This window comes from Oryzias latipes, chromosome 1 (assembly GCF_002234675.1).
Source record: "Oryzias latipes chromosome 1, ASM223467v1".
Classification (NCBI taxonomy): Eukaryota; Metazoa; Chordata; class Actinopteri; order Beloniformes; family Adrianichthyidae; genus Oryzias; species Oryzias latipes.
Window position 1 is genome coordinate 11,646,352 of NC_019859.2, and position 22,252 is coordinate 11,668,603.

Here is a 22,252-nt window from a genome sequence, read left to right on the forward strand (position 1 = left end):
TGCCCCCCCCCCCCCCCCCCATATGGAGGAAGGAGATGTGAGGGGATAACACATAAAAAGCATGCAAATGGAATGTGAAAATACACAAATGCTCGTTTAAGCGGATGAACAAAAGACCTTCACAGCGTTCTCTGCAGATGTGAGTTTTGACTAAAACGGGCTGCAGGCCATCCCTCCTGCAAAGCTGTTGTAGTGTAAATACTTCTAAGATGTTTTTGTTTGAAACAGCCTTGATAACAGCGCATCTCAATCCTCCTCCCCAATGACAGCAATCATGGTTAAGTGCTTTTTGTATTTTGGATACAGGCATTAAGATTTAAAAAACTGGAACTGTGGGGGATTTGCTCTGAGGAGCTTTCCAAAAGCACAGCAGGTTTGGTTTTTCTTTTTTTGTTGTATTTGTGTTGGTGAGGCTCCTTGCAGGATGCCCTCTCTCAAAGTCCACAGTTTGCCTCATTTGAAGGCAATTTGTTCCATTGTTGATTCAACAATTCTTCTGGAAGTATTTCCAGCTCCGGGCCTCTCCGAAAGGCTTCCTCGGAGATGCCGGAGGAGCTGGTGTGGTAAGACCAGTCTTCAAACAATTCATTGTTTGAGAAGAATAAACTTTATCAGAGAGTTTTTCTTTTTTTTACACATCATCAAAAATTCCCTTTTCTTGAAATTACATAAACCCTCATCAACAATTGAAATCATACAAATGATAATTTATTTAGAGAAACAAAGTCTGATTACATCTATGACTTTCTGAATTACTGGATTCACTTTTTTTTGGCTTAGTTAACAACAATAAGGATGTAGAGAGACAATGCTTCTTCAGTTGTGTTCAAAATTTTCATTTAATGTGTGTTTTAACTTAGTGCTAATGAGACATTGTGGTTTGTTTAACACAAATTCAATTATTCAGCTGTTCGTTTCCTGCTGAACTTCTGATCTTTGACCTTCTCCCCCAGTCCAGCAAGCGGCAGGACAATCTGCTTCAAGTCTGCCTCTAGAATACTATGATTCAGAAATGAGTTCACCTTTATGGAAATTGTGTTCTTAACATGATATTGTGCCCTTCTTTCTACAGATATAAAGAAGTTTAAGCTTAAAATTGGATTTCTGAGGATTTATGTATTCAATTCTTTGTGAATCAGGAGCAGACGAAAAAAATGAGCAATGAAAACGATCTAAGTAAACACGCTCGTCCCCAAAAAAGCTTCCATTCATTCCACTTGAAGACAAATAGATCCATGAGCGTCTTCATTTTCCTCGTCTGAGCTGCCGTCTGGCTCAAAACTGTACGGCTGGATAGCTCCAGTATTGCTCGCCATTTTCGTTGAACCTGTAATGTTAGGTCAGAGGTGTGAGGGGACCATGAGCTAGGAGGGGAGAGTGTAAACAGAGAGCTCTCAGATATGGGTTACAGGAAGAGCAATATAGAGGTGAATTTCTAATGAACTCCCACCGCTCTGCAGAAACTATGTCCTAGAAAATGACACAGGGTTTTTAGAACACATTACAAATAGATCAAAAGATGATCAGACTAAAGCGTCATTGACTGTGAGGGCCTGTGGCTGCAAAATCATATTCAAATCATGATAGGTCTACCACCCTGCTTCCCTGTTGTGATGAGGAGTTACTTTGATATGATTTGTAATATTATTTTTTTCATCAAAAGCGATTTTCATAATCTGTTCTTTGAATTTTTTAATGTAAAGTATTGTTCTTTTGTGATTCATTTAATCAAACCAAACCCACTCCATTATGTTCTTTAGCAAAAACAGCTTTTTGTTGAGTTTCATTCTTACTTGGGAGAAACACAAATAGGATTTTGCTGAGTTTTAGGTTCCTGTTCTTCTTCATCGTGACCTTGTGTTGACCTTGTTGGAGCACCTGGAAAGCTTCACGTTTGCTTGCAACGTTCTTCCTCCCGTTTGTTTGGAAAGGACTTAACACCCATTATCAGACTGCTTGAGAGCAAGTCACTTCTCAACACTCATTCCTCCTGTATTTTATCCTTGTTATGACAAAAACAAACAGCTGCAATCCTCAGATTAGCTCACCAGCTCAGTCTGCTAATCAGTTCATCAGTTGCATTTTAATAACAGCAGCAGACTTGAAATTCCTACTATATATATATAGTAGTTTACCACAGCTATTTCACTTTTCAGCCTTTATCACCTTATTTCTGAGTTATAGAATAAATCATAATAAGACAAATGTGACTCATTTGACGTGTTTAAAAATACAAATATTTTCTGTATGTCCATTGATGACTACATCCAAGGCAGTGGCAGTTTTATAAGGCTGGTTAGTCTTTTACGAGGTTGATATTTATGTTTGTAACAACTATCAGATAATGCTGTATGCCAATAATCTGCATTAATAAAACTTTGATGATCTCTTGGAGCAATGAGTTTATTTTATGCTGCTGCAGGTGGAGCGTGCAGTGCTCCACCTGCACCTCCTGGCAGTTGCACCTCCCATCCGTCTGTGCAGCAAAACTGCAACAGAAGGGCTAAAGAGTTCAAGATTTTGTCAGAAAACTGCTCGAGGACCTGTGGAACGCATCAGAATTAGTGATCGGCAATGCTACACTTTTGAGATTGGATATGATACTGATAACTATTTGCATCAAATTTTCAACACCAATTACCGATACTTCATATTGGTCATTTATTATGGGTGGATTTTTATCTCAAGTCCATTATTTGATGTTGGGGCGGCCGTTTGGCAAAGGAAGAGTGGTTGACCTCTGATTGGTAGATTGCAGGTATGGTTCCTGCCCGTCCATGTGTCGGAGTGTCCTTGGGCAAGACACTGAACCCCACATTGCTCCTGGTGGTTAAAGGTTGGCACCAGTGTTGGGCAGCGGCGGAACCACAATTAGTGTGTGAACGTGTGTGTGTGAATGGGACTGAAAAGACCTTTGTGTCTGTAACCCTTGTGCTATCCTAGGTACTTTAACATTGGGAGTGAGATCATCTAGACCAGGGGTCCCCAAATCCAGGCCTGGTGGGCCAGTGTCCTACATGTATTCCAACCAACCTGCCATTGAAGCTCCTAATTGGCTAAACACACCTGGTCCTGGTAATCAAAAGCAAATAAGGCAGGGTTGCTGGAAAACCAGCAGGACACCGGCCCTCGAGGCCTGGATTTGGGGACCCTTGATCTAGACCCACTAGACAGTGCGCTGAACCTTTATCTTCAATGATTTGTGATCTTCACTGGTGTCCATGGATTACATGAAATCTTTCAACCTTTATCCACCTTTGTCGTGGTAGGGAGAACCCGTCAATGGTCATCTTGACCCCATAGGATAGCACAAGGGTTAAGGAAAGTGGAAAAATTATCTACAAGTAAATGCCATTTACAGTTTGTTCTACAAACAAAAACCATTCAAACTGGCCTGGTAACAACTATAATGTTCAAAGTAAAAATACAAAAATGTTCTTTCTAATATTATCTACTCGTGCCGGGACATGCACAACTCATGGCTCCTCTAGTCACGTGACTGATGGAGCAGTTGAGTATTCAGTGGGCTGGGGGGTCATGTAGGATGTCATGAGTGTCAAAATAAAAGCTTATAGTTCGTCTTAACATGTCTCTCTGCCTCCTTCATCGTAGCTTTGCCACAGTATTGTGTCTAACGTCAAACCGGTCCATGGTGCAAAAAAGGTTGGGAACCGCTGCTATAGTGGATCAGGAACTGTAATGCTACGAACACAGTGGGCATGTGATGTGCGCTCAAGAACGCGCCGAAAACCCGGTTCCTGAACGTGCTTTTAGCATTAGACTGTTGTTTTCTGATCTTAGCACATGAACCTACAGTTGGACGACAGTTGGCCGGGCACAAACCGCAATTATTAATTCCTCCTCCATGATCAGTTTTCAAACTGTTGGAACTTCCGTGAATGAAAAGGGGACGCCATCCTTACGTCACTACTACATCCAAGTCCCTAACAGGGACTTGTTCAATTTGGTCAATAACTTTCAACGTGTCTTTAATGGCCGTTTTATAAGTAGGGCCTGATTTAAAATGTACGTAGCATCAGGTAGATGCCAGAGTTTTGAAAGCAGAAGCCCGAAACACACATGTATGTGTGCTGATAAAAGACTTTTCATTGGAAGTGTTCGGTTGAACGTACGTTACCAAGGCCCGTTGTGAACATAACTCTTAGAGGGTTCTGGAATTCACAATAGTGGGGATTTTGGGTTCTAAGAGTTGCACATCATGACGCGACGAATGACTACTGCAAACTTTACCATGACAGATAACCTTACCCCCTATACCCCCACTCTGTGTCTATCACAGAGCTTTAGTGTTAATCTTAGGTAAGCTGATTACTCATCCTGTTCAGTTCCTGCATTCAGTACTTCGGGAACAGTTCCAGTTCTTTCCTTACTGTTCAATATATACCAACCCCCCACACGTCGACACTGGTGCGATACCTTCGCCGGGGGGTTCCGCTGAGATTCCTGCAAGCTGAGGATGTGGAGGAACAAGGGGCTCTGCAGGACAGTCTTCAGCAGGGACAGTTTATCCTGGGTGGGGGTCTCCCCTCTCTCCTTCAGCTTGGCTTGCAGCCGCTCCACGGCTTCCAAGGCACACTGAGTATCTGCAAAGAGACAGCCCCATTATTTATCGCATTCAGAAGCAGGATTTACTCCACTTTCCAATCGTTTTCCACACAGTGTTAGAGCTTCCAGGTGACCTTGAGTCAAAGCCAGTATCTAAATATGAAACAAAATATGCACTTGTAGTGGGTTATGGCTGAAGAAAATATGTTGACATCATGTCTGGAGATGAATCTGATCTATAAACTTAGTGAGCGACCTCTTTAAGAGGCCATGTTGTCTTTGCTCATTTATCAGAGCAGCGGCTAAAGAGTGCAAGCCTCAACACTCGTGATTGCATGTGGCAGATGGCTAACGCCCTATGAACTTCTCGGGACAAACTTTGGAAGAAGGTGTGAGTCCTGCTCATGGAAGCACTCTCTCCTGTCTGGCTGAAGGTACAGGCCAGTGACCCCTCCCCCATCACGTTCCAAGCAGGAAGTACCTGCTGGCTCCAAGAAGCCAAAATCCCATAGATGCTTCTATTAAGAAATAAGCAGCTATTGCTCAGTCAGTATGATTTACATTCTTGCTCTGATACCCTTTTTTTTTTTTTTACATGTTCTTGCTAATTTTTTTTTCTTCTTTCTGTAATGCAACCTATTATAAAACTGACCGATCAGATGCCGCACTGACTTTATATGAGACCTGGAAAGAGAGAGTATGATGTCAGTTCTGTTACAGCTTTTTTTTGTCATTCAAGCACCTCCTTGTTGGAGTCAGACATCATCGATAAGCAGTGATTGATCCGATTGCTTCTTACCCTAACCCTAACCCCTTCCACTTTGACGTTGAGGATTGATTGACAGATTCCGCGTAACCCACTTTCAAGTGGTAGGGATGTGGACTTCCGACAAGCTCACACCTAATTGGCAAGAGTGGTTGCCCCTAGAAACGATGACTCAGATCGACTCAGACTAATCACAGCTGACTGATAACGTCTGGTCCCAACGTGGCGGCGTCCATATCGTGGGAAAATGGCGACTGAATTGACTGCATGTGGTTGAAAGAACGATGTTTTCAATGGGTGAAGTTACACTCATTCTCATAACAATCCCAACCGGTGTCAGAGTTTAAGGTTAGCGGAACCTTTTTTTTTTTTTTTCCACGCAAACTTACCCATCACCTCCATTCCTCCAACTGGTCCAGATTTCAAGTTAGATGCAACACAAGCCGGTTGGTTTGCTGCAGTAACAAACAACAACAGAAGTTTCCTGGTGGGACATTTTTCCACATATTAACAACTAATTGTACAGTAAATCTCATTTAAAAAACAGTTTGCAACCCTCCCGGTTGTGCAAATCTATCTTTTCAGTTTCCTCGTAATTATTTTACATCTGTTTTCTCTGGCCTTTGGTATTTCTCCTCCGATGCCTGCAGCAATGCTTGTTTGCAAGCGCCTTGTTTGTCACCTATAATGCTCTTTAGTGGGATTTAAGTCTTCTGCAGAAAAAGGCTTTAGCAGCCAGTGATGGTAATTAAATGCGACAAAGCACGGCCTCCTGACCATTCAGACTTGAGGGAGAGAAAGAGACCTGTACAGCTTCAAAGCATGACACAAATATACCACTTGGGTTGCAAAACGCAGCCTGGAAATGATAACGTCTCATCTGAAATTTAATTAGGAGCCACTGATGGGCACCAGGGATATAGGAAGTGCTTATTCGCCCTTCGTAGGAGCCTAATGAAATCTGTAGTTTCATAATAACGCAGCAATACTGGCTGCCGGCAAAAATAATAATTAAAAAAATAGAAAAGGAGAAAAAAAAAGACAAATTACTGTCTTTGCTTCAGATTAATTTAATTAACAGTCAAATACTTTGATATTTCAATCCTGACATATTGCATTATCTGATCAGGTGATGGTGCGGAGCTTCATCTCACCTCCACCGCTGCGCCATTAGATGATCAACAGGTCCCTGCGCTCCTCTCCTCACCACAGACCGCGCGCCTCCGTCCCCCCAGGAGGAAATGATGCCTTCACCAGCGTGAGGAACGCCACACACACACATAAATATACACACACACTCTAGTGTTTCTAGGGGAATACAGCTGGAAAGGGGACGTGCGAGCACTTTTTTCCACCTCTCCGCTTTATTTCCAAACGTTATGTCCGCGCGGCTTGAGAGCGCACCGTGCCAGTGCGCATGAACCCACACACCTCCCCTCCCTCTGATCTTCAAAGTGCTCATCCCTGAGGGGCTGAGGGATCTGTCCATTCTAGAACCACACACACCCACATGTCGACAAACCTATTTTCTACACATTCTCTCATTGATTTAACCATTTCGGGGGGCCCTTTCATTTAAAAATATTTGTAAATCTAATGGGATCATGGAGCAGCAGCAGGTCCGGCTTCCAGTCATTTCTGCTGCTGGGAAACTGCTGTCACAAACTGTGGGTTGACTAAAGTTTGGTGTTAGGGGCAAAAAAAAAAAAAAAAAAAAAAAAAAAAAAAGAGGGGGGGGGGGGGGGGGGCACAAATGCATAAGTCATGAGGGACAACAAAAAACCGGAGCTGCAGTTCTGGTTATGATGCTGGAAATGCGCGCCGCCTCTGCGCGCCTTCCCTCGGCAGGTGGAGCCATAGGTCCAGACATTTGGACAAAAGGAGAGGTCCAGTTCCACGTTTCCCCCCCCTCCACTCCATCTCTTTCTCTTCCTGCACCCCCCCCCCCCCAAAAAAAAAAAAGGCAGGAATCATTGCCCCCTGTGCACCCCCATCCCCTCCACCTCCTCCACCCATCCCATCGCCGGAGCTTCGCTCTGATCAACGGAGCGTTCACCGGCGCCTCCAAATTGGTTTGTCATTTCTGACCCCGGCTCTTTGCGCGCGCGTGTGGACACCCCCCCCCCCCCCCCACACACACACACACACACCACCACCACCACCACCACCCCAGGACAGCCTGATATAAAGAACATACAGGCAGGAGTCGACAAGCATACAGTCAGAGGCAGGAAGGAAAGAAGGGGAGGGAGGACAGACAGACGAATAGAGAGGGAGAGAAAGATCCGCCTCTGTCCTCCTCCAAGCACTCGCTGCGCGCTGAGCGAGCCCGAACCGACGCGGCGATTCCTCCTCTTCCTCCTCCTCCTCCTGCTTCTCCTTCTGTGTGATCGGGATACCAAAACACGCAGCGGCTGGTTTATTCATGCCCCCCAGCTCTATCCCCCTTCCATGAAGGTCTGTCATTGTAGCAGCCAAAAAAGAATTCACGAGAGTTGAAGAACCATCGACCGAAGGAAGATTTTTCTTTTCTTTTTTTTTCTTCTTCTTATTTTTGGTGCGTTTTTGCGCCGCGGTGACTGGATGAACGCGCGCAGGAAAAGGTTATTCCTGACTCCTCTGCGCTAGATGTGTGCATCTATGTACCCCTTGCGCCTGGCGACACGGTAAGGACCCCGCTTGGATTTCATTTGTTTATTCAGTGTAATTTACAGCCACAGACACGCACAAAAAATAAAAAAAATCCTCCTGGCTGCGTGTCACAGCGCGTGCCTGCGTGACAGAGATGCTCTGAAAGCTGCGTGGCGGCGCTGACTTTGCCTGATGCCCATGGGAATGTGGCCTGCGAAATATTTCTCTAAAGGGATAACAATAATAATACTAATAATAATAAAAAAAAGGACCACTGCAATCCAGCCTCATGGATGTATGGGCTTCACGCGGAAGATGCTCCAGCGCGCCTGCATGCATGGGCGTCGCTCCGGATGGGAGATGTTGCCATAAGGTGAAGTAACAGGCAAATTGCCTCTCCAATCAATGCAATCGGACTGGCATGGCGCGCGCTCTCGCACCCCTCACATTTGATTCTCTTCATTTATTTATTTATGTGTTTGCAGCGTCTATCTGCTGCAGGCTGCAGTGACAAATCACATGGTTTGGTTTGATGGATGACAGATCAGCTCTCTCTTTTTTTTTTCTTTTCATTTTCTTACCCCCCCCCCTCCTTCTCTTTTTTTATTTTTTTATTTTCTGCGGCTGTCATTGGAGTATGCAGGAATCCATGTGAATCTGGAGGGGAAAAGCAGCATCCAGCAGCAGGACAGTGCACCTTTTAGGATCCGTCAATCACGCACATACAAGATTAAAGGCCCCTGGCTTTTATTTACAGTCAAAAAATTAAAAAAAAAAAAGCTTCTTGGGTTGCAGATGACCTTGTGAAGCAGAAAAAGAAGTACCAAATCAGATGAAACGAGCAGGAAATGGGCTAATGATTGTCTAAATTCACACTAATTGTTGGCCACATGTTTAAACAATGGAGTGCCTCACAAATAATTACAGATATTGTGCAATTAAAGTGTTTGGGTTTTTTTCCTTCCCCCCCAGCATTCATCCTGCTGATGGTGTCTGTGCTTGGGCCACTTGAATGAAGGCACAGACACCGTCTCACAACAAACATTCAGTGTGCAAACTCCTGTGTGTCTGTGCGTGTTGATCTCGGTGGGCGGATGGCGGCAGCGGCGGCGGCGGCACCGGGTCGCCTATGCCGGCTGGAAGGTTGTTGCTGCAGGGATCCACAGAGCAAGGGGTCGGTTCTGGCGTTAAACTGTCCATGCTGCTCCAGAGGAAACATATTGCAAAAGGTTGGCTGCCATTTTAGCCACATTTGTGGAAAATTGAGGCTCGTCTTCAAGGTCACTTGGGCATTTGTGGCTGAGCATCAACAACTTTAGTGTTTCTTGCTCGTGCAAACATGGAGTCAGTGAGGATTGTTGTGTTTTCCGGTCCTGATTGGGGTTTATTTTGTGCAAAGTAACACCAGCTGCAGTCAAAACTCTTAGTTTTTTTTTTTTTTTTTTTTGACAGAGTGAAGTAACTTCTCAAAAGTGACCCACAGAATGTTTGTCAGGCTTCACGCCGTTAATGATAGACGGCTGAAACCCGTTATGCGACGTGTCTGCAAACCCAGACGTCTATTTAATGCACAAAAGCAAAAAAAAAAAAAAGATTCTGCGTCTTCCTTTAATTAGCTCACCACTTCCTTTTTTGTTTCCCATTCCGAAAGCGAGACAAACATCTTTTGCTGTGGGATAACATAAAAATAAATAACTGGGCGTGAGTCATTGTGGCTGTGCTGATTTGAATTGTTTTGCTTGGATGGAGGCCTCACTCGGAGCGCCCTCATGCTAACAGGATTCTGGGAAAGTCTCTTAACCCGCTAATGAAAGGATCTTTTTGTGTCAACGGGGGCCCACCTCCAACCCATCTCCTGTGAACGTCCAAAGCTCACGGGGAAAATTTCAATCTCGCCGGAGATCAGATCACTGAAGACAAGCGGGAGGATAATCAGATTAGTTACAGCTGGCTGTTAGAAAGTCCGACTTCAGGTTTGGTGCAATTTTGTGCAAACACAGAAGCAGGCCCAGATTTGGCCAGCCCCTTATGGGGTGCCGGTAGAATGTGCTGAGAGTTGGTGGTGCACCTAAAAAAGCATAGAAAACCATGCTATCATCATATCAGTTCATCTAGCCACAAACTGATCTTCTCCTTTGATCTATTTGACATGTTTTGTAAGTTTTATGTTGAATGCTCTTCCTGAAACTATCCTCAACGTTTACCCGGCTAGGGACAGGCACAAGCAGGACACTCACTGGCTTGTGTCTTGTTGAGGCTCCATTTATCTTTTTTTTTTTTTTTTTTGGTCTGTCTTTTAATCCATCTGTCGTCGATCCTTGTGTGTTTTTTTTACTCGATTCGTTACATTTGTTGTGTTTTTGTCAATTTATTTGACTTTTGGCTCTTTGTGAGGGTTTTTTTTTTGGTTGTAATTTTTATTTTTTGTAGTTGGATTTTTTGCGAGTCATCATATTTAAAGTGGGACATTGCCCTCCTCTTGCCCATGTCTATATACGGCCATGCACAGAACCATGGTGTTATTTTTTTTTTTTTCTTTTTAGATCACTTTCATAAAGAATCGTCCGTTTCTTTTGGTAAAATCGGTAATATTTCCATACTGCAGGTACCTGTTGGGGTATCTCAAAGTTTCTAAAATCTTGATTAAGAGCATAACACATTTGACGCCACAAAAGTTTTCTTTTCCATTATCCGTTTGAATACAGTGGCTGGTGCAAGTTCACACATTCCGGATGCCATTCATCTTCCTCCCTTCCAGGCTTCCGTAGTCCCCCATTTCTGTTCTTTCAAACGCATTACAGGGCTGCTAGTTGCAGGAAAAAAAGTTGATGTTGCTCCACAGTTGCATCCTCCAAATACTGTGGAAAATGTGGTTGCAGATTGAAATTTCTGTCCTGTTTTCCATCTGATTCTGCTCCAGGACAACAGTAAATGAATGTTTTGTGTTGGAACATGACTTCCTTTATACCAGAGGATACATCTTTGCTATATGGTGGGTTTTGGATGAGGTTCTAGAAGACGTTCTTTAGAAATGTCCTTCTTTTTCTTCTGTATTCCTACACTGTTACGTCCCTCTTCAGGGAGGAGGGAGAAAATAGGTAACAGAAAGAAAAACTAACCGGGCGGGCTTAGGTTGACCACACACGTTTATTCGGGTGCCAGGTGGCAGGTGTTGCAGCGTAAAAATCAAGGACACTAACCAACCAAAGACTGAAATGATGAATTAACGTAAACTCTATAGTAAGCAAAAAATATTCACGAGGTTCAATTTAACAAAAGGACAAAGCCAGAACAAAGAAAAGAGAGGGAAACCAGAGGCTTTCACGGGCTGAGGCCGGACAGGACGGACGGACGGACGGACAGCAGCGGCGGCGGCGGCGGCAGGCTGAAGAGTGAATTCCTCTCAGGAATTCAGCTGCCACTGGAGCAGAGGATCCTGGGAGCTTTTAAGCTTCCCTCCCAGCCAGGTGATTGGTGGAGGGTGGCAGCCTCAATCATCTCTGCAGGGGGGGTGGGCGGAGTCAGCAGGTGTTGAGGAAGAAGTCTGCAGGGGCTAAAAGTCAAGCACAAGTGTGTAAACACACACACACACAACACATGCAGTAACAAACACCAAGACAGTTTTTTTTTTGCTGCAAATACTAAAAATATTTTCTTTGGTTTGGTTTGTTTTCACACACCAACCCGAGTAGACAAAAGTGACCCCAAAAAAAGTCCCCCAGTTCCATCAGCTGCTCATTTGGGGGCGCTATAGTCTGAATCGACCTCTGACCTAGAGGGCCATAAAAGATCAAAGAAGAAAACTGCCTCGTTTTGCCTCATGTTTGTTGCCTTTTAAGACATTTTCTGTCTTTATTTTGACCGCGGTCCTGCAGATTTGCTTTGGGAGCTGTTCATTCACATCTTGACCATGCATGGCGTCATGGTAACTACCACTTTTTGTTTCTGAATGAAACTTTGACCCTGGTTTCAGGTGGAGTTCCCATCAGCTCTCACATTAACTGAGCAAAGCAGAGCATCTTACCTGAACTCAACAGCTCAGTGTGAAAACGCTTTTGGTGTCCAGTGGGGTGGGCTTACGGTAGACCTTTTCCAGGTTTGAAATGTTCCAGGTCGTGATTGGTTGCTGTTCTGGTGGCTATAGCTTGTTGGTTATTTAGGGGTTGTTGATTTGTGATGAAGGTTTAGCTTAATCAGCATTTGCTAAACCACTGGATGTGAATGTCAGGATCTTTACCCTGGTAAACCCACGGAATGAAATTGTCCCACTGTGGGGTTTTTTGTGTTAAATTTTTTTATTTGCTTGTTTATTTATTTGGCCACTCTAAATTGCTGCTACCCAAAATGTGGTATTTTTAAATGTAATTTAATTTAATTTAATTTAATTTTGACAACTCTAATCGCTCCTACCCAAAATGAAGTATTTTAGCATTTTGTTTTATTTTTATTATTTTTTTATTTTGCCAATCTTTAGTGCTGTTACCCAAAATGTGGTATTTTTACATGTAACATATTTTATTTTATTTTATTTTGACAACCTTAATTGCCACTACTGCCACTACACCACTATGCAGTATTTTGGCTTTTTTTTTCTTTTTCTTTCTTTGGCCAATCTTTCTTGCTGTTACACAAAATGAACAACCACAAATAAAATAAAATGAATTAATCAAAAAATAGTGACATTAACTTCAAAAGCCCAGAAGAAAATGGTTCTTTGATCCTTAATTTTAAAGATGATAACTTTCATTTTGATAGATGTGGTGAATTCTTCGCAGAACAAAAAACATTTTAAGAACCTACATTTTTCTTGGCCTTCCAGTTTCTTATTCCATAAACGTATGTAGAGTGAGGGTAAACCCTAATGTCAGAGAATTGTAGAGATAAACTGGAAACGTTTTCCTCTCAGAGGCAACAGACCGGTGAATATAAATGATCTGCCACTCTTTTGACCTATAAGTTGAGGGGGGGGGGGGGGTCTTTAAAGCCTTGGCAAAAGTTTATTTAATTAAAAATAAACAAAGGTGCTTACTTTATAAAAGAAGACAACTTTTAAAATTCGCCTCATCCACATTCCAAAGCTCATCTTCCAGCGCTGGATGACATCTCTCTTCCGTTTTGAAATAACGAGCCCTGATTCATGGCTGAAAGAAGCCGGTCATGTGTTAACACATCCCTCCTCCTACCCTTGCCCTCCTTCAAAGAATCAGCCAGACTTTCTCCACTGTTGACTTGAGCTGTCAGCTCAGCCCTCCTGTCTTCATGTGTAATACTCGTGTCCGATATCATTCAGCTCTATTAGTGTCTGACCATGCGGCAGGAGTGTGCAGTTACTTAATTATGCCCGGAAAGGCAGCAGAAGACGTTCAACCGTCAGGTCTCAGGGTATTCACTGATTCGGTACTCATGTGATTTCGATTAAAACTGCCCTCCAGAGAAAGATGCTCCACTTTTTTTCTAAATGCTGGTCTATTGAAGCCTCTTTTTTTTGGCCGTTAAAATACCTCCAAAATGTTGTTTTCTTATGTTGTTGTCTACTAAACGCTAAAGGTCAAAGAGAACCCACTGCAGCGGTCCTTTAATATTGTAGAGGTTCATTTTAATCATCCTAGACATTAGTAATTAGATTAGAACCCAAAGTCACAGATGCTATTAAAAATAAAAATCTTTTGAGTGATACTTATTATAAAGTTTTTACCTCAATGAGTTAAAAATATTTTCTGCATTTAGACTTTTACTGAATGCACACAAGTCAATAATAACAAAAATAATGTTGTAATGAAAATGACCTTTTTATATGGAGAATTTTATAGCTAATGCAAAAAATAAATTCCGGACACCTCTAAGAAATTATAAATCCATTTAAAAAAGAAAAAAAATGAGCTGTTGACATTGTGAACAAACCACTGTAACGTATTAAAATGCGTCTAAAAAAAACAAAATATAGGGCAAATTTACTGTTAGTCTAACCCTTAAATGTAACTGAAGCAGATGGAACTGGACAAATCAATGAATAATGTACGTTTTTTCCTTCTGCATTGATATTTTTAAGGAAAAAGAACACACTCATTTCTACATTATTTTATTTCTTTAACTTCATTAGCTCACTTTGACTTAAGTGAACCCAAAATGCCTAAAAGGGTTCATAAATCTGTTTAAAAAAAGATGGAGAAAAATTGAAAATATACTAAATAGTTCATGTTCATGTCAGCAAACCTGATTCTTTATTGAGCATGAAAAAGTTTTTTAGTAGGAAAAAACTTTCTGTAAACTGAATTATGGTTAGGTCAAAAAAAGGCCTAACCATAAAAAGGCAACCACATCAAAAAGAGAATTCTGGTCCATAACATGGAAAATCATCACTCAAAGCCACGTTTGAACATTTCTATAAAGTTTGTCTTCTAAGCAACATATCATGCATGAAGGGTGAAGGACTTGATCGGACCATAACTACATGGAAAATTAGATCATTATTTAGCAGATATCTGTCCGTTGACCGTCAGGAAACATGCTGTGCCTGTGGCCGTGGTGGCAGAAATTAGCAGGTTGTGGATTTCATTCCAGGTTCAGCCACAGTGTCGCATCAGGAGGGGGATCCGGTGTGAAACCTCTGCCAAATGACCGTGCAAATTGCTTCACTGTGGTGACCTCTTTTATGGAAATCAGCCCAAAATTAAAAAGGAAAAAAGACCATTAGGAAATGAGCTGTTTGAAATGCCCCTATGACATTGTTCCCTCATGTTTTTCCTTTTTTTCTTTTCTGAAGCTTCAATTCTGGTCAAAAGGATCAGTTCTAATTTTACTGGTTCAGGTAAGCGGCTGTGACCTTAATCATTAGATAAGTTTGAAAGGTGTCCAGTTATCGTTTCACTTTGCAGGTTTACTTAAAATGATCTCTGTGGAAGAAAAAACATGAGTAACTATTAAACAGTGCTTTTTAAGTAAATACTACATTTCCATTTTGGAACAAACTAATTAATTGAAACATATAACCCCATAATATATATTATATATATTTTTGATAAGGCACTCTTGGAACCCTTTTTGTTGTTGTAATGACTAATCCAAAATGTCTTATTTATGGATAATTTCTGTTTCAAACAGGTTGGATTTTATTGTAATATGGTAACGTGCAGCACTGCATTGTTTTTTTTTTTACATCAAGTTTGGTACAAGGATCTTGGTACAACATGGTCACAGTTACTTCAGTTTTATCGGGATCAGTTGTTTTTTTTAATCTGTTGCTAACAAGGAACGCTAACGTCTAGCCATGTTGGACTGTGTTTTTTTTTTCACATGTTGCTAACAAAGCTGGGAGTTAGCATAGTCACAGTAGTGTCAGTTTTATCGGCATCGGTCTGTTTTTTTATGTCTTTCAATTGCAAAAAAAGTTTGGAGTTCTTAGTATTATAAATTCACTAACGCGACTAACAAGTAGCTGTGTCGGACAATTTTTTTTTTTTTTTTTTTTAATGTGTTACCAACAAAGTTGTGAGTTAGCTTAGTCACAGTACAGTTAGTTTTATCGGTAACAATCTGTTTTATTATGTGTTCCAAACAAAGTTGGTAGTTTTTGGTATTGTTAATACCTTAACATGGCTAATGCTTCTAATGTGGCTAACGTGTAGCGTGTCACAAGCAAATTCTAGAGTTACTGTGAACGCAATAAATAACGTCTGACTGAGTGACAGACTTGTCTCTGGTGAATTTTGGTAAATTCGAAAATGGACAATTTGTTGAAAGTGCGCCTTTCAATCCGGTGGGCCCTACAGTGCAGAAAATACATTATATCTTTTGGTTTTTTGCATTATTTCTGCAACCTCACCACTTACTTTATTGCTTAAAAATTCAACATACAAAAAGTGAAGCTGATTAGGTCCAACAATGACCCTGGTTACTTGTGAGAACAACAAAAAAAGAGGCTCTCTTTGCAAAGAATCTCTTTGCACCTTAAGGGAAAAGAGACACGTTTGAATTTAAGTTGAACTTGGATGCTATTGAGTCATGTTGGTACTTGGTATTTTCCACATCCTTTTGCACTCCCTTTAGATAAAAGTTGTTGCTGTTTTTTTAACCTTTGTGCCATCCTAGGCACTTTAACATTGGGAGAGGGGTCATCTGGACCCCACAAGACAGTGGGCTGAATCTTTTTTCTTCAATGATTTGTGATCCATGGATTACATGAAATCCTCTTCACTTTTATCCACCATTGTCATGGTAGAAATAACACGTCAATGTAAGATAGCACAAGGGTTAAGGGGGACTTCCGAAGGTCAGTTTTTTACTAAAAATATACACATTTTGAGGGGGTTACTAACTTTTGCTCATGGCCAAACGTATGGCGTTTCGATGTTGTTAGTTGCCATTTATAGTAGTTCGGATTTGTCTTTCACAAACAGGAAAAAAGTCCTTCCAGTCCAAAAACATTGTTTCTTGTGTGCCCTTCACCTCCTTGTGCGGCACTCAGAGCTGTCACCACTCACCAGAAACACATACACACACACACACACACACACACACACACACACACACATATTTTTAGTGCCAACAAAACCTGTGAATGTGGCAAACTTGAACACCAACAAGTCATGCTTACACGTCGTCCACTCACCCGCCGCTGTGTACCCACCTCAGTGACACTCCTGTGTGTCACTGCAGATGTGAATATGAAATCAGCGCACAAGGCGCGAGTTATTGTGAGAAGCTCTCTCAAAGGCCCGCCAATTATTTTGGTCTCACCAGGAAGGCTTTTACAATAGCCCTCACTCCTCCCCCGTTCTGTCAATTTAAACCCTGTTCGTGTGTGTTTTCCACGTTAAGTCAGTCAGTCTGTTGGCAGGAAATTCTTTGTTGCCCGTTGGTAGACTGTAGAAAGCCAGGGAGGCTGGCTTGTTTAGAGAATGGGCAACATGGAAATGAGTCATACACAATGTGATGCAACGCGGCGGATCAGATTTGAATTATGGGGCAGTGAACAATGAGGTCATGGCAGGGCTGGGGGCATAAATCTCTTCGGTGGCGTGGAAGACAAGACGGCGTTTCTTATCAATGGAGCAAGCTGCAGGGTTTGAAAAAGCTAGCTTGTTCAAGGCCTGACTCTGATGAAGGACCGGGTCAAATAACTTCACTGGCCGAGACTAGAAATGAGAAGCTCTGATTTAATGTCTTCGGAAGTGTCGGCTTCAACTATTACCAAGACGTCAAAAACATTGCAGACTGCACATATTTACATTTGTCCGCCTTTGATATCCCCTATAGTGCATCTGCTTAAATTTTCCTTATCTTTTCCTTCTTCAGCAGATTGTCCACGATCAGCGTCTGCTGTAATGCCATCAGCCCCCCTTAGCCCCTCTTAAATTTCCTGCTTACTGAGCTTTTACTTTAACTGCATTACATACATCTTCCTCCTACTGTTCATCTGCTTCCTTTCAGCATAAACTGGACTGAAAGACATAGCTGTAGGGGTGGTAGGGTGGTGGTGGGGGTCTTTGATGGGACTGGACATTTGACGGTAAATTTGAAAAAATAATTTTGTCATTTATTGTGCGCGCTCGGCGGTACTGCTGTGATCCTGATTGGTATTGAACGGCGTTTTCATTCCAAAGTCTTTGCGAGTCAGAATATGTGCCAGGGAGTATTGATCCGCAGCACCGCTGGTGGGGTTGACGGGTAGGGCTGAAGAAAGTGGAAGACGGTAACGCTTGATGAATCTAAAAACACTGAGGTAGAGGTTAGGGGTATCTCAGTGATCAGTTGCACTGTTTAGTAATTATGATTTTGTACGATAAAAGAAAAAGCTTTGACCTCTGCGTTGATATTGAACCCTCTTTGTTTTAAAGGAATACGATCCAACTAATCAATCAAACTCAAGTCTCCGGCCTCTTTTTGGACATTAAAGACTCTAAAAATCCCATTGTTCAGAGACTTTGAACGCCATACCCTCTTGTTTTACATGAAGTACCATGCCCCTTTGGCGTATATCCGCCCCCATGAATTTGTCCCTAAAGCATCCTTAACATGGTGCTATAAAGTCATTTTACCACCTCTATGTTGTGCAAGCGAGCCTGATAATGTCACACAAAGACGGATGACTACCACTCTGGCCCGTGGGCCTGCAGCAATAACTTAACGTGGTCCGAGTGTCTTGTTTTCTACAAATGTGGAGCGTTTTGTGCGTTCTCTAGTGTGCTTACATGTGTTTAGAACCCCCTCGACGGAGGTATGATAAATGAGACGGGATCCGTCACAAATGAGAGCGATGCAATCGGTTTGGAGGCAATCATAATATGGAGGAGAGACGAGCCTTTGATGAATGATGTTTAGCTTTAAAAGAAAGAAGAAAAACACACAATCAAGTGCATATAAGTAATGACTTTAGGGGATTTTTGTGTTTAGCAAGATTAATGTTAATCCTGTTTGATGTGTGCCTCATGTCTGAATGCCTATGTGCATCCATGTATCGTAATATCTCTCTGTCCAGGGTTGAGTAATGCTGATTGCAGTTCAATGGTTCACACTAGGAGGACAAATAAACATTTTTTGTTTGTTTACACCCTTGTCCCTCATTTATCTCTATGTCTTTCCTTAAAGATTTATATGTTGCCCGCAGAAAAGTCTTTAATTTAACGCCTGGGTATACCACGGACAATATTGCTTCATGTTCTTTATGCTAACAGTGAATTTGAGACTATTGAGGGTGCTGTGGGTTTTTCAAATATGAGATCTCCACCCATATGAGCTTGGTTTGTCCGTAAATCTCCATCTGATGTGTTTAGATGGAGTCTTTCGTTGATGTCATAATTACAGAGGGCAACACTGAAAAAACTGTCATGAAAGCACATCCTAGTCAACCTAATTACACGAGGAAGACTGCTGACTAATAGGTATGATGTGCGACACTGATACAGCCGGCACTTCCCATAATAGAAAGCGCTATTGTTTTGCTGTGGGAAAAGAGCGCAGCATCTCTCGTGTCCTTCTCCTTTTGAGAGAGGAAAAAGATCCAAGAGACAAAACCAAAAAAAAAGAGAAAAGACAAGTCTATTGTTTCTACCATCTGCAGATATAGACCCCTTTGTTTGGCCAAATCCATGGTCACGTTGTACCAGAGACTCTAAAAATTGGACCCAAGGTCTCCTTGTTTGATTTTTAAAGTTGGTTTGGGGAGTGGGTTGAACCACCAAGTGGTTCGCAAACGCAGCTACAACATCACATCACCACACCCCCAGGAGTCGGGTCAAATACAAAAAACACATTTCATGGTATGGTACTCTAGTAAAAACTTAAATTAATTTGACCAAAGGAATACATAAAAATGATGTTTTCCTTTGCTTAGCATCATGGGGGTCTTCACACCTGTATTTGATCTGTCAGCCTTTTTTTAAAAGGTAACGAGTAATCACCATGCTTTTCCATGACGCCCCATTTACGCTCCGATCATGAAGGCATCCTTCAAAATCCGATGCAGCGGGAGCAGTTTCTGCTCATGAGCAGTGAGCCATAACACCTGTTGACAGGTACAGAGGTCTCCTTGACAGACACAGAAAGGGGATGATTGCAGTAATTGCCTTAAAAGGTTGCACAACTAAACATTTAGACGGGTGGTTTTTAATTTGTCCAGGCCTGTTTTCATTAGTTTAGCTTTGAAAAATGATACTTTGGAACAACAATACAGGAGTTGGGTCTGAATGAGTTGCATTTTGGCACATTTTTTATTTATTTGTTTATTAGTGCTTCTATTAGTTTAGTTATTTAATATGCAGCATTTACTGTGAACCAACAATGTCGTCCATGTATGTGTGTCAACTGCTGCCTGAAAGGCCATAGACCTCCATGAGCTTCACCTAAAAACACTCTCTGGCCAAAAACAATGTGTTTGCATCATTGACTGTATATGAGATTTGGAGTGAGTGACCCCTCCCCCCTCGTGGAAGTACCTGCTGGCTCCAAGAAGCCAAAATCCCATAGACTTCTATAGAGAAATAAACAGCTGTTACTCAGTCATTATGTATATCAGAATAACCATTCTTGCTCTACTTCCTGTTTTTAACAGGTTCTTGCTAATCTTAATTTTTTTCCTGATACTATTTCTTTGTTATAAGTTATTTAAGTTATGAATTGACCAATCAGATACTTCAGTATAAGTGTGTGGTCTCACGTCAAACATTTGATTGACAGATTATCCTAAGCCCACTTTCCGTTGTTAGGTGTGGACTTTCAACAAGCTCTCTCCTGATTGGCCTGAGTGGTTGCCACAGAAATTATGACTCAGACTGATTTAGACCAATCACAGCTTATTGACGTTGTCTGGTTCTAACATGACCATTTAAGCCATTTTCGATAGGTCACGTCACACTTACTCCGTCCAGTTCTCATATACAGTCCAGGAATTGCACCCTTGCTCTGAAAATGGGGGCTGTAAGATTGGCAGAATACCAGGAGGTGTTACAGATTCAGAGAAAATTGAACGACTTGCTAATACAACACAACAGCAGCTGCACTGGTTTCATCGTCAAATAAAACAATGTTAAAAAAGGTGGTCATTACAGGCATTTCCTGTAAATGCATTCGTTTTTGCGGGGGTCAGATGATTACCATATTTCCTATTATTACGTATTTTACCAGTACATAAGGCACACCGTCAATGACTGGTCTATTTTCAAACTTGTGTCACATATAAGGCGCTTTAGGAGAGACAAACGAGTCAGAGATAAGTCTGTCAGACTTTCTTCATCGTGTTCACAGTAATTCCAAAACTTGTTTGTAAAACGCAAGACGTTAACCACGTTAGCGTATTAACGATACCTTAAACTACCAACCTTGTTTGCAAAATGTAAGAAACATATTGAAACTGCTAAAACCAACTGTTGTTACGCTAGCATGAAAAAGAAAAACTGACTGAATCTGTTAAAACAAACATACTGTGACTACGCTAGCATGTAAATAAACTGACAGAAACTGCTAAAAGAAACAAACTGTGACTATGCTAACACGGAAAAAAAACTGACTGAAACTGGTAAAACAAACAAACTGTGACTATGCTAACACGGAAAAAAAACTGACTGAAACTGGTAAAACAATTGTTACTCTAACTACGCAAACAAATGAAAAAATATATTTTTGAAATATAGGCAAATTAAATGTTGAAAAGTTTGACAAAAAATTTCACTTCTGTCAAATTTTTTGAATAACCAAAGTTAATTTAAGTATACACAAAACCTCAGATTTTTGGTTTTCTTTTTGTCTTAAGGAGCCTGTATGTCACTCCCTTGAGATATATAATGACTAGAAATTGTTTTACCGCAACATTATAGGGAAACGTTTTTTTTGTTATGTGTTTTTTTTTAGCATACACACAATGTGATTCAAAAACAACTAAGGCTAACGTCATAACTCCTCCTTAGCCTTGAACAAGAACACAGTGGTATGCCTCTGATGTGTGCACACATTTCTTTCAGAAACTGCTTTAAAAAATCTTTTTCCCTTTTCTCACTTGCTTATGTAAAACAACCCATCAAAAAAATGAATTCCTAAACACATTCTTAGTCACTCACCTCCTATTTCCTGTTTCTGTTGCACCTCCCAACGTCCTCCTCACTGATCCTCCGTTTTGTTAACTATGATTGTTTTGGCGGGCAGTAACGCAAACGGCCTGTTTTTTCTCCCTGAGAAACAAGGCAGACATGTATAAAGAGTCTGTGTAGGTGGGTAAGTTTGCCACCAACTTCTTTTCCACTAATTCTCCATTGCCATTGGCACTTCTGCACCTTTGATTTGCTCATATACATACATAACATCAATCATTTACATTTATTCTTTAGACACATGAGAAAAAAAGTACAAAGCAGGGCATGGAGCTGTTCTTTTTTGTTTTGTTGTGGGAAGGAATAATGCATTTTAATGAAATATTGCACTGCAGTTGTTGGCAGATGCACATTTTTGAGGTTAGGAAAAGGCTAAATCAATGCTAATGCACTTTCTCGTACCATGCATGTAAATGGATAGTCATGATTTGTCAGTCATTTTTGACCCTGGATTTATGGAATTCACTGCAGGACATCTGATAATGAGTTATAAAGGTGGTGTTTCTAGTAAACTTTTTGAGCATTTAGACGTACTGTTGGGTTGCATATCTATTACTTTGTTATCCACACACCAGAAATGTTCCCACCCTATGCTTTGACCCATTTTTTTGCCTTTGTGTCGGCGCCTTGGCTTTAGGACGAGCATGTATAACAAAACGACTCCACAGCACAGAGAAGTGGGCGGATTAGAGAGCCGGCCTTAAACAGG

At 41.5% G+C, this 22,252-nt stretch overlaps 2 protein-coding genes and 1 long non-coding RNA gene across 15 annotated transcripts in view; 1 reads left to right on the plus strand and 2 right to left on the minus strand.

Annotated features, from left to right (window-relative positions):
• LOC101166191 (multiple PDZ domain protein-like) overlaps positions 1-7,028 on the minus strand; it is a 66,367-nt gene extending 59,339 nt beyond the window's left edge. For 3 of the 4 annotated variants that reach the window (XM_023956126.1, XM_023956128.1, XM_023956120.1), the window contains exons 1-3: positions 6,487-7,028; positions 5,722-5,787; positions 4,438-4,604 (exon numbers count right to left, since the gene is read on the minus strand). In XM_023956126.1, the coding sequence (XP_023811894.1) occupies positions 4,438-4,604; positions 5,722-5,734 (180 nt within the window). In that variant the 5' untranslated portion in view covers positions 5,735-5,787; positions 6,487-7,028. Of the gene's footprint in view, positions 1-4,437; positions 4,605-5,721; positions 6,205-6,486 lie in introns of those variants that run through there. The other variant, XM_023956124.1, reaches the window with a different exon arrangement.
• Positions 7,029-7,535: 507 nt separating this feature from the next.
• Positions 7,536-22,252, plus strand: part of LOC101166443 (adhesion G protein-coupled receptor L3) — a 177,957-nt gene continuing 163,240 nt past the window's right edge. For 9 of the 10 annotated variants that reach the window (XM_023956137.1, XM_023956155.1, XM_023956170.1 and 6 more), the window contains exon 1: positions 7,537-7,998. The gene's annotated coding sequence lies outside the window, so the exon portion shown is untranslated. Of the gene's footprint in view, positions 7,999-22,252 lie in introns of all 10 variants that reach the window. The other variant, XM_023956148.1, reaches the window with a different exon arrangement.
• The window catches only part of LOC110014974, a 50,012-nt gene continuing 37,991 nt past the window's right edge, over positions 10,232-22,252 (minus strand). The window contains exons 3-4 of the long non-coding RNA XR_002290022.2: positions 21,514-21,624; positions 10,232-11,516 (exon numbers count right to left, since the gene is read on the minus strand). This is a non-coding gene — a long non-coding RNA (uncharacterized LOC110014974). The remainder of the gene's footprint in view (positions 11,517-21,513; positions 21,625-22,252) is intronic.